At 48.9% G+C, this 12,465-nt stretch overlaps 1 protein-coding gene across 2 annotated transcripts in view; it reads left to right on the top strand.

Annotated features, from left to right (window-relative positions):
• The window catches only part of LOC101482014 (glutamate receptor ionotropic, kainate 5), a 207,728-nt gene that overhangs the window by 133,460 nt on the left and 61,803 nt on the right, over nucleotides 1-12,465 (top strand). For both annotated transcript variants that reach the window (XM_024798395.2, XM_024798394.2), the window contains exon 3: nucleotides 2,103-2,261. In XM_024798395.2, coding sequence (XP_024654163.1) covers nucleotides 2,153-2,261 — 109 coding nt within the window. In that variant the 5' untranslated portion in view covers nucleotides 2,103-2,152. The remainder of the gene's footprint in view (nucleotides 1-2,102; nucleotides 2,262-12,465) is intronic.

The following is a 12,465-nucleotide window of genomic DNA, read 5'->3' as shown; positions in this document are numbered from 1 at the left end:
GACTCTGTTTCCTCCGACTCTGTTTCCTCTGACTCTGTTTCCTCTGACTCTGTTTCCTCTTTTCCTCTGACTCTGTTTCCTCCGAATCTGTTTCCTCTGACACTGTTTCCTCTGACACTGTTTCCTCTGACACTGTTTCCTCCGACTCTGTTTCCTCTGACACTGTTTCCTCTGACTCTGTTTACTCTGACACTGTTTCCTCCGACTCCGTTTCCTCTGACACTGTTTCCTCTGACTCTGTTTCCTCTGACTATTTCCTCCGACTCTGTTTCCTCCGACTCTGTTTCCTCCGACTCTGTTTCCTCTGACTCTGTTTCCTCTGACTCTGTTTCCTCCGACTCTGTTTCCTCTGACTCTGTTTCCTCTGACTGTTTCCTCTGACTCTGTTTCCTCTGACTCTGTTTCCTCTTTTCCTCTGACTCTGTTTCCTCCGAATCTGTTTCCTCTGACACTGTTTCCTCCGACTCTGTTTCCTCTTTTCCTCTGACTCTGTTTCCTCCGACTCTGTTTCCTCTTTTCCTCTGACTCTGTTTCCTCCGAATCTGTTTCCTCCGACTCTGTTTCCTCCGACTCTGTTTCCTCTGACTCTGTTTCCTCTGACTCTGTTTCCTCTGACTTTGTTTCCTCCGACTCTGTTTCCTCTGACTGTTTCCTCTGACTCTGTTTCCTCTGACTCTGTTTCCTCTGACTCTGTTTCCTCTGACTCTGTTTCCTCTTTTCCTCTGACTCTGTTTCCTCCGAATCTGTTTCCTCTGACACTGTTTCCTCCGACTCTGTTTCCTCTGACACTGTTTCCTCCGACTCTGTTTCCTCTTTTCCTCTGACTCTGTTTCCTCCGACTCTGTTTCCTCTTTTCCTCTGACTCTGTTTCCTCCGAATCTGTTTCCTCTGACACTGTTTCCTCTGACACTGTTTCCTCTGACACTGTTTCCTCTGACACTGTTTCCTCCGACTCTGTTTCCTCTGACACTGTTTCCTCTGACTCTGTTTACTCTGACACTGTTTCCTCCGACTCTGTTTCCTCTGACACTGTTTCCTCTGACTCTGTTTCCTCTGACTATTTCCTCCGACTCTGTTTCCTCCGACTCTGTTTCCTCCGACTCTGTTTCCTCTGACTCTGTTTCCTCTGACTCTGTTTCCTCCGACTCTGTTTCCTCTGACTCTGTTTCCTCTGACTGTTTCCTCTGACTCTGTTTCCTCTGACTCTGTTTCCTCCGACTTTGTTTCCTCCGACTTTGTTTCCTCCGACTTTGTTTCCTCCGACTCTGTTTCCTCTGACTCTGTTTCCTCTGACTCTGTTTCCTCTTTTCCTCTGACTCTGTTTCCTCCGACTCTGTTTCCTCTGACACTGTTTCCTCCGACTCTGTTTCCTCTTTTCCTCTGACTCTGTTTCCTCCGACTCTGTTTCCTCTTTTCCTCTGACTCTGTTTCCTCCGAATCTGTTTCCTCTGACACTGTTTCCTCCGACTCTGTTTCCTCTGACTCTGTTTCCTCCGAATCTGTTTCCTCTGACACTGTTTCCTCCGACTCTGTTTCCTCTGACTCTGTTTCCTCCGACTCTGTTTCCTCTGACTGTTTCCTCCGACTCTGTTTTCTCTGACTCTGTTTCCTCTGACTCTGTTTCCTCTGACTGTTTCCTCTGACTCTGTTTCCTCCGACTCTGTTTCCTCCGACTCTGTTTCCTCCGACTCTGTTTCCTCTGACACTGTTTCCTCCTACTCTGTTTCTTCTGACACTGTTTCCTCTGACTATTTCCTCTGACTCTGTTTCCTCTGACACTGTTTCCTCTGACTGTTTCCTCTGACTCTGTTTCCTCTGACACTGTTTCCTCTGACTGTTTCCTCCGACTCTGTTTTCTCTGACTCTGTTTCCTCCGACTCTGTTTCCTTTGACTCTGTTTCCTCTGATTATTTCTAAACTGCTGCCTCCCCGTTGAAGAGCAGCGTCCTCGGGGCCGTACAGCAGTGCAGGGGGCTGTAACTGTGTCAGTGTGGATGTGCTGTGCAACCGTCACATGCAGGATTTCCTGCTGAAGTCTGCTGCTGAACGTGTGAAACGTGTGAACTGAGTTGTTGGATCTCACCTGTCCTCCTGTCCTGCAGGTGGCGGTACAGGCAGCCAGCAGACCATTCTCCATGAGGAGCGGTGGAAGATGCCGGCTCTGCCAGCACTGCTGCTGTCGATTTACACCGTCGCCTCGCTGCTGACCATGGCGCCGCTCTCCTTCAGCCAGGCCAACACCCTCTCTGCCGTCCGCATGGGTGAGTGACGTCACGCGTGTTTGAATCCCACTTGCTCCGTCTCGGTGTGCACTGACCCCGACACTCCCACAGACAGATCCGTAAAAGTCTGCACTCACACATCCACCCGGCCTGAGTCTGAGTGTGCTGTACGTACAGCTGTATACAGGCCAGCATGTCACTGATTTATCACCTTATTTCATCCATAATGTATCTCAGCATCTTCACACACATGAGTATGAATGTGCTGTGTGTGTCTGTGCCATGTTGCTACTGTCACTGCTGTCTGTCCTGTTAAGCACAGAGAAAAGAAGTTCCTTGCATGTGCACTTCCATACGTGCTCAGCACAGCTGATTCTGATCCATGTGGAGCTCAAAGCTGCTCTAACAGGACCGTCAGGCTCTGCTTTCACCTGCTGACAGGTGAAAGCAGAGGTTCCTCTCTGCTGTCCACCAAACAGGAGCTTTCGTCCAAACACTAAAAGTTTTTGCACCGTCGAGTCGAGCGGGACGTCAAGTGAGAGGACGTGCATGGGATTGGCTCTTAGTTAAAGTGAGCTCGCTGCACCTTCACTGTTCAGCCTGGTTCATTTACAGAACTCCACCCACTCCACACCATCAACGCTGGGTTTCATGACGGTCGGTCACATTTGGATTTCAGTTATGAAAACAAGATCGTGAACTTTCGCTGCACTCACTTCTTATCGGTGTTTATTGCTGGATGTGATGTGCACCTTTCTTTTGCAGGCTCACACTCACTGATCTCGAGCCACAAACAGAGCGAGATGTAAACGCTGCGACAGGTTTAACCTCGCATTTCAGTGACTCGGTAATTTTTGCGTGTTTAAGAAGCTGTAAATGGGAAACACTGCAGCTGCAGTCTGCTCAGAGAGAAATACTGGCAGACTGCAGGGAGCCAGTGTGTGACACATGAGTGAAAGAAATGAAGCAGCGGTATTTTCTGTGGGAACGAAACTCGAGCACGTGCATTGTGTTCGTTCTTTCCACAGAACGCGGTGAAGGATGAGCAGCATCTCCTCCGTGTGAGCGCTCCTCTGCTCTCGTTTCTCCTCTCGCCTCCCACCGCCGTCTGTTTGCCATCTTGATTCCTCTCGCACGATCCCTTTGCTGTGTTTGTCTTGTTACGAGCCCCTCGAGGCCTCCCTTTGTTCCCGCTCGCTCTGCGCATCTCCTCGTGTCCGTCCTGGGTTTCTTCATTTGTAAGGGAGAACTAAACCGAGAGGAAACTGGATCGGGGAGCGTCTCCGTGATCCACGGCGAGGCCCGGTCACCGCTCTGCTGTCAGCACCCCTCGCTGCTCGTCCCGCGGAGGAAGATTAACTCGAGTAACAGCAGAGACATAAAGCTGCAAGTGCGAGTTCAGCCGATAAGGATTTTCTCCCTGCTCATCTCTCACCCTCGAGTTCAAATCCCTGCTCCTTTTTTATCTCGCGGGGCTTCAACAAAACCAGCAGATGCCTAAACCGAGGTTACCATGGCAACCAAAGGTTCACCTTTCACTGTGTCACTGTTAATACCAGCTGACTGATGCGCACACACACTTATATCTGACACACACAAAAGGAAGCTCTCGTTTCCTTCTGGCCTGGAGTTCAGTAAAAGCAGCAAAAGCCTTGACCTTTGACCTGCAGATGCAGGTGTGGAGCCTCATTGGTCACTCTCTGGCTCCCAGACCACAGCTGAGCCTCGGCAGCCTGTCCTACATGACTACCTCACAGCGTGGATCGATACCGTGTCTTCAGGCTCGCCGTGTGCACACGAGTTTCAGAAAAGAGGTAAAGTTGCTGTTTTTCTCAGCACAGTTTTGTACTGATCAGCTGCCTTTGAGCAAAGCATTTCTCTGACCACTGCTTTTTAACTGGTAGCAAGAAAAGCCTGCGTACTGACAGAGCGTCACACGGTTTGTTTCTGACCATCTCAGGTGAGTGAATGTTTCCTTTCTGCTGCACTTCTCTCTTCAGCTGCTGGAAAATCTCATTCAGTTCCACTCCAACACTCCACTCTGTAACCAGATTTTCAGGGCTCCTGATTCTGTGGTCGGGAAATGAAAAGGACCGCAGGAAAGTGTTTTGGTAATCCAAAGACTGAGCTCATGATGGCAAACCGTCAGCAGTCAAACGCATGCTCGGTTTGTCCTGCGACAGATGCTGGAGGCTGAAACATCAGCTGCGATGCTGAGAATCAGGCTGGGAACAGATCTGCGTCCTCTTACTCTGCACAGACGCACGCCGCTGTCAGGGACACGAGGAAAGGTTCACCATGGGAGAGACATAAAAACACGCCGTGTGTTTCCAAAAAATGAATGAGCTCACCTGAGGAGGAGGATGGGAGTGAAGAAGAGTCTGTACACGTCACGGGACTCCGGATTTGTTTGGGATATTTCCTCGAACACATAAAAACAAAGTCTCCAAAGTTTCTATGTAGAGAGGGGGAAACCACTGTTTTACCATACTTTCATTTTAAAGAAAACTCCAGAAATAAAGGTTTTAAATGTGTTTGCTGTCCTGCAGCCACAGAGTACAGTCACAATACTGTGCTTCAGTGATTGATGTGATTATTTTCATGGTTTTGTGTTTTTATTGTCTGTGAGCAGCTGTTTCCTGACCTGAACACCACCCTGAGCACGAGGACGCTCTTCTAACACACGAAGGACATTTGCATCTGAGGGAAACGAGTTCATCTTTGATCTGTGCAAACAAACCTCAGTGAAAGTAATTACGAGCGCCGCGTTCCACAAACAGCAATCGCACCGCATGACTCTGCTCCGATTATCAATCAGATACGAGCCGATTCGTCGTCACGCAGAGAGACGACCCAGATGAGACGGAGACTGCGTCGGTAATTAGAGGAACTCTGACTTCGTGCTGCAGGTCTCCGACCGAGTCGCCACGGCAGCTCACGGGTCAATAAAGAGCTCCCGTCAATTATCGATCAGAGGAGAGGCGTCAACGTTATCACTGCAGTCAGAGAGCTGTTGGTTCAGATAGCAGCGCTTCACTGTAGATAAAGATGAAGCATCGACGGGCATCTGAAACACAGCCAGTTATTATGGCAAATAAAAGCGTGTTTAGTACCGTGGAAACGATCTCGCTGTTTGCTGGAGCGCTACAGCTCCACACGGTTGCTTTACATTAGCACCGTCTCATCGAGGATGTCCACCATCGTCCTCGGCTGTGCGACGGCTCCTTTTGTCTCACCTTAAGCATTTCAGCTTCTACAACTTGTTGTTTTAGTCAGCTGTTAGCATGCTCAAACTTCAGGTAATGTTAGCTGCTTTGGTTAGCGCGCCGTATCACGCAGACACAGAGTACCTGCTCATTGGTGCTCAGCAACATCCAATCATCTCGACTTTCACTCAACAAAACCAGAGTGCACGCTCTGTTAGTACAGTGACCTCACAGCGGTCACATGATGTCGTTACAAACTCTCCAACAGCCCAAACACGGCCCAGACGTCCAGCTCAGCTAGCAGATAGCTAGCAGCTCCAGCCGCCTCCCAGTCAAAGAGGCCACGCCCCTAATAATGCAAAACTATAAGCGCTGATGAAATGTACATTGGTGCTGTCCTCTAGTGGACATTGGTGGGACTGCAGCTTGTGGTGGGTTTCAGCATCCGCAGCTGTTCCTGGTGCGGAAGGACGACTTACAGCGTTTCATATTTAAACGAGCACGGAGATAAATCTAAGTGACATCATCATGCAGATACTTCCTCCTCTCGCAGGATTGAGATCCGAGCGGGAAGCATAAATATTGCAGTGAAGGATTTTAACAATTCAGCAGCATCAGTGTCCTTCAGCTGCTGCTAAAGATTGCCATGAATTATTTCAGCCTGTGCTATCAGTCTTTCTGAAGCAATCATTAGCTTATGCTCATCATTAAATATCTGGAAACTACAGCGGCGCCGGTGTAAAAGGTAGTTTGTCACTGCAGATTTATTTTTGAAAAATGAACTCAAAGTACATTTTTCACACTTTGGGCAGCTCTTATTTCTTCACTTAAGGTGTCACTTTTTATTTAAAAGGCAAATGTCTCACTTTGAAGGGGAATCCAAGCTGAATATAAATGTTGTACCTTCAGCCAAAGACATGTCCGTCAGGTCTGTCTGACGTCCACACCTGGACAACATCCTGCTGACCTGGACAGCAGCGCGTGGACGTTCTTCCACAGAGAGCACAAACAGCTGAACTGTGCAGGAAAATGTGTGCTTTAAAAAACAGCTGCATCGATGCCTGGTTTGTAAGTTTGCTCACGTCCAAAGAAACAAACAGCTGTGAATTTCCTTTTAATGAAGAGACTGAATATTCACCAAGAATCCACAGACATTACACGAGAGTTATGAACTGATTTGCATGTGTGAATTACATTTCATTACAGAAACAGGAAGTCTCTGAAACCACGGGAGTCTCTCTCCTCTTTAGTCTTTATCAGAGCAGCTGTTTCCAGATATTCCCAGGCCTCCGTGCCTTTGTTTGATTTTCCTGTTTGGCCTTTGTGTTTCACTTTCTTGTCTTGCACTCGACGCAGTCTGTAAAATCCACAAACAGGACTGAAACGTAAAACCTTCACAGTTTATGTCACAGAAGCCTTCAGACCAGAAGGTGGTGTAGACTCTTCGGACCTGCGGGGTGAAGGGTCAGGCTTTCCTGCAGCTTGCATGAAGCTACTGTGAATCACAGCACTGGGAACGTGAGCATTTTGGATGCCGTAGAGTACTTTTCCCATGTCTGAGGCACATTTACACTCCCCTCCACATGAACACGAGTCTGTCAAACAAATTGATCTAAATCTGTCCAGGACCTGTCGGACTGTAATCACTGATAATCACCCTGCAGCCAAATCACCAGGTTTTTGAAAATCGATGGAGCCTGAGAGACAGAAATAACAGACGTCAGCTCGAACTCTTTGTTTGGCTCTGACAAGATCTTTTCTCCGGGGCTATTTTTCCCGCCACATCACAGCTCACTAAAGAAACCAAATTTTAAGCCACCAGGGTGGGAAAAGAATCGATATGTCGGTAGAAACACAAACCCACTCGGTGTATATTGAATAACGTGAGCGTCTTGTTTGCCACCAGAGGATCGCAGCAGTGCTGTGATCGGTTGTGTTGATTCTTCCTTCTGCCTTGTCTCGTCTGTCGACCTACCGCGGCCCCCGGAGTCCACGCTTCCGCACTCATATCAAATAATGTCAACTACACGGAGCTCAGAGGTGGGAAGTGACAAGAAAACCTATTTGTCAATTTTTAGTGAAGGTACACCACCTCCGGGGCTGAATAAGATCAGTCTGCAGAGCTCTTTTTGCCTCAATAAAAGGACTTTTACCGTCACGTCTCAGGTTAGACGAAACGCACAGCGTGGCGGCCTCGTTTCATAAATACAGGATGACGCCTGTGTACCGGCGGGCAGCAAGACGGGAGCGAAGGCGTTCCCGCACCGCCGGGGTAACGAGTGCAGTTGAAACAGCATAATTTGCTATTAAATCTGAGTGCGGCTCGGAGGTGGTGAACGAGGCTGTCAGGAAGTAATTCACAGAAAACACAGACGGGGAGCACAGAGAATACGTTCATCCCAAACGAACAAACGAGCACGTTACCCTGCATACACAACGCAGCACAGTGCTGACTGGTTCCTTCCATTCATTTCACTCTGAAAACGTGCGGAAAACAATCATTTTGAGCTCAAATACTCTTTGACCTTTAACCTGGACCTGGCTGGAGTCGGCTTTGTTTTAGCCACATGCTAAACAGATAAATTCCCAGAAAGCACGTTTCAGTTCAGAGAAATGTTTTTCTGTGTCAAGCTGTGAGTGTAAAACGGTTATAAAAGGAGGCTGAGCACCGAGGCCGGGCTGTAACCCTGGACTTGGACCTCATTAGTCACATTAGCAGCTCCAGGAATGCTAATGTCAGCCTGTTGCTTCCATACTCGGATTAGGAATTTCCCTGATTACCTCCAATGGCAACAACAGGTCAGAAGTTATTGAACTCTTGGGCTTTTAGAAACACTCTGCTGTCTCTGCAGCTGACTTCTGATGCTCGACCTCGCCGAGGCCCGCGGGGTGAGCGGTGAGCGAGAGCAGCCTGTGTAATCAGGCTCATCCTCTGAACAGCGCCGCGCTCTGCTCTGCTACTCACAATATACAGGCACTTATCACACAATCACATGGCCCCAGTTTTACTTCTCTAATGCAATAAATGTTAAGAATAAGTGCCGTGGTTATGAAGTCTTATCTCTTGGTGATGAGGAGATGTGCCATAAAGTCAGAATCACCAGACGATAAGTTCTGGCTATGAGACGGTGAGCTGTGATTATCAGACAGTAAATCATAAGAATAATCTACAGAGTCGGGATTACAAGGTGATAAATCCTAATTAGAGATAATCGGTTGTAATCATGAGATGACAGTGACTCTGTGAGCGAGCAGATGTAAGAGCTCACGCTGAGGAGAAAGTGTGTGAATGTGAGTGAACCGCTCCCTCGCCTGCTTTAATCTTAATGACAATAATGATTCTGCTCATCTGCCTCACTGTGTGGGGAACCGCCAACGAGCCGAGAGCCGGACACGGCGACCGACGCTCGGAGCGCCTCGCACCCGGAGACACCCGGAGACACCCGGAGACACCCGGAGACACGGAACTGACTGCGCACCACACACAGTGTGTGTGTGTGTGTGTGGGGGGCACATACTGGGCAAACTCAGTGTCCGAGTGCTGCTGATGAAGAAGACGTGTCATCTTCATCTTCCCTCCCTCCAGCCCTCCGAGCTCAGCTCAGGCAGATCACCTGTCCAGCTAATGAGTGTGCGGTGAAGGCTGGACTTCCTGCCTGCTGCGCTGATCCGGAGTCTTCGACGCTGCGCTCACCTGCTCGCCTCATTGAAGCAGAACAGGTTATGTGCAACACGCCCCTGCAGGTGGGAGGAGGATGGCTGTTCCCATCAGAAGACGCTGCAGGTATTAGATCTATTAGGTATTAGGTCTTTAGATTTTCAGCTTCACGGTGTCGCCTCTAAGGCTCTAAGAAGATCGCACCGGTCAGCACGAACCATGTGGCTCTCTTCGTGTTCCCCGATAAATCGCCTCGAGAGCTGTTAATTATTTACGAAACACAAATCAAATCCAGGACAGGCTTCCTGCTCGTTACGGAGCCTCAGCAGCACTTTGATTTTTAATCTCTTTGTGTGGAACGGTGGATCACACTGCCATGAACCTCCTCGTCATCATCCCCCCGCACATGCTCAGACCATCTCAGCCCCTCTGAGCTGTCCCTTTGATGGACTCGGTCCTTGTTATCCTGAAACGGTGTTTAACCTGGAGAACACCGCCGTGTCGTGTGGTTTTCCCATCAGGCCTCAGCATCAGCGGTCTGCACCTCGGCGGCTCGTTCGCCCTCTGGACGTACAGTAAATGAGCGGATCACGGTGTCAACATTCCCATCTGTTTATGTGCACATCCTGCCCGCTCTCCTAACGCACGCCTGCTCAGGAGTCAGGTGGGAGGGCGCAGCAGGAATAAACGTGGCAGGTGTCACCGCACACAGCCGGCGGCTGGGCTGTAGCAGGAAATAGAAAGGAAATAGCTCCTGTCAGTGCTGCAGCTTCCCTCGACTTCCTGTTGACAGGGACACGGATCAAATCTATTTTTTTCTGCATCGTCATGCGGTTGACGATGGGATGGTGCCGGTTATACCGAGGAGAAGGCAGCTGGGATCTGAGCGACGGCACACTCGATCACCTGGTGTCTTCAGGTGAAGAGAGGGTGGCTCTGCACAGAAGAGATGGAGGTGACAGCAGTCTGCTCTCAGGCTGTGTGACGTAGTCTGAGCCGCTGGAGAGACCAAGCAAGATCTGTGGACTCTTTACAAAATGTTGGCTCATCTGTATCGGTCAGCCTGTGGAAGCCAGACACTGGTGTTTGCATCTGTATGGCGGGTAAAAAAAAGATGGCGGCACGCACAACAGCTCGTGGCTCTCTCTCTTTTCTTGCTTCGTTGTGCTAACTGGACTCTGGTCTTCATTTAGAACTTCCCATAACAGATGACTTTAGCCACACTCACAGCATGGCTGCCATCTAACCGCTGGGATGAAACCCGTGGAACCAGCTTCCAGTTTGGATTCAGGAGACAGACACTATCTCTACTTTCAAGATTAGGCTTCAAACTTTCCTTTTTGCTAAAGCATATAGTTAGGGCTGGACCAGGTGACCCTGAATCCTCCCTTAGTTATGCTGCAATAGATGTAGGCTGCCGGGGATTCCCATGATGCACTGGGGGTTTCTTCTTCACTCACTATGTATTAACAGACCTCTCAGCATTGAATCATATCTGTTATTAACCTCTGTCTCTCTTCCACAGCATGTCTTTATCCTGTCTTCCTTCTCTCACCCCAACCAATCACAGCAGATGGCCCCGCCCCTCCCTGAGCCTGGTTCTGCCAGAGGTTTCTTCCTGTTAAAAGGGAGTTCTTCCTTCCCACTGTTGCCAAAGTGCTCATAGGGGGTCATATGATTGTTGGGTTTTCTCTGTATCTATTATTGTAGGGTCTACCTTACTATACTGTTGTTGTGATTTGGAGCTGTATAAATAAAACTGAATTGAATGATGCTGTGGACGGAGGAGGCAGGGAGGCTGCAGAGGGGATTGGATTACACTCACTCAGGCCTCCCTCACCTGCGCAGGACCCCCGACTCAGAACTGGAGTTATTACCTGCTGGACGTCACTGTGCTGTGACTGCTGTGTCATGATAATAACTGAGACCGCCATCTGCAAATTCCCTCATAGTTTAAACTTTAAACAGAATAAGTAAAGCTAATGTCTATGAGGGCTGATGTCAATAAAGAGCAGAAGCATTGCTGTAAACATGTTTATCGCTGCTGTACAATATTAACACAGGGGTCTGCGGGGGCCGACTCACTATTGCCTCTGCTGGAAGTGAGAGGAACTGCAGTTTTGCTGCTTGGTTAGCATGACTGAAGCTGACATCAGCACTTAAAGACCACTGCAGAGTTAACCAGAGTTAACCTCTGAGCTCTGACGTGGACTGAAGCGCAGCGTGCATGTCCAAGAATGAAGAGGACGTTTGTTTATCTACAGGGCAGCGACCTGATAACCTCACTGTCAGGTTAGAAAGCGTTCATGAGGAGAACAGAGTGTGACATCTAAACCCAGTGATCATTTATTTCCTCTCTTTCTTTACAGAGAACTCGGCAACAATTCTGCATGCAGACGACCAAATCTGAAAATTGCAACAGCAGATACGTTCCAAAGGAAATCTAATTGGATTATTCTTTTCTATTAGCATTTGGAGAAAACATTGCTCATTAATATCCTGTTGCCAGTGTGCTGATGCTGAATCTGTCGTGTTCCCCTTTTACCAAAATATCCTAGCCCGCTGCACCGTCTCCTCTCCAATCATTTCCCGCACCGTGTAAATGTTTTCCTCATTATCAGCAGTTTTATGAAAGCCTCTGAGCCCCACCATCCACCCCGGGCACCTTTTGCACTCAGACACAGTTCCTACATGTGAGGCTTCATTCTCTGAGTCCTAAGCTGTTCCTCTGAGCACAACCAGGACAGTTTATGGGCAGCGACGTCAGCAGAGCAGTGGCTTCAGAGCTAATGGTGCAGCTAGAGACAGTCAACAATGGGACCCAGTGTGTAATCCAGAGAGACTGAAATAGAAGCTGTTGAGAGATTTGACTGGTGGTACTTGTATCATTGACATACAGGCTTCCCCCTGAACAGCCGAGTATAGTCCTGACTGTCAGAATGTAAGCTCATATTTGGTGCTGTAGTTGTCCTTCCGCGTCAGAAAAGAAAAAACCTTCCAGCTCGCATCAAAAACTGGCCGAGGAGACCTCAGGCTGAATGTTAGAGGAGAGAGAGGAATGAAGATGAAGTGGCAGAGAGTGTCCTCAGAGGGGGGAGGCTGAAGGAGAAGGGAACGGAGGTGATGAGGAGGGCTTGGCTCGGGTTGGGTGTTTTAGAGAAATGTTTGGATTTTGTAAAAAGGAAACATTTGTGATGAACACTCTCTTTAAGAAGAGGGAGGAGCAGGGTGGAGGTGATGGATGAGGAAGGTGCGCGCAGGTAGGCCACATATTATGCAGAAGGTGGAATCTGAAAAATAGGAGGCTGTGAGGTGGTGTCGTGGTAGTCTGCAGGATGACGTTAGACATCACGAAGAGGAAGTAAGTGAAGGCGAGGAG

The sequence above is a fragment of the Maylandia zebra genome, linkage group LG22, assembly GCF_041146795.1.
Source record: "Maylandia zebra isolate NMK-2024a linkage group LG22, Mzebra_GT3a, whole genome shotgun sequence".
Lineage (NCBI taxonomy): Eukaryota > Metazoa > Chordata > Actinopteri > Cichliformes > Cichlidae > Maylandia > Maylandia zebra.
Note: the sequence above shows the minus strand (reverse complement) of the source record. Positions and strands in the feature narration are given on the sequence as shown.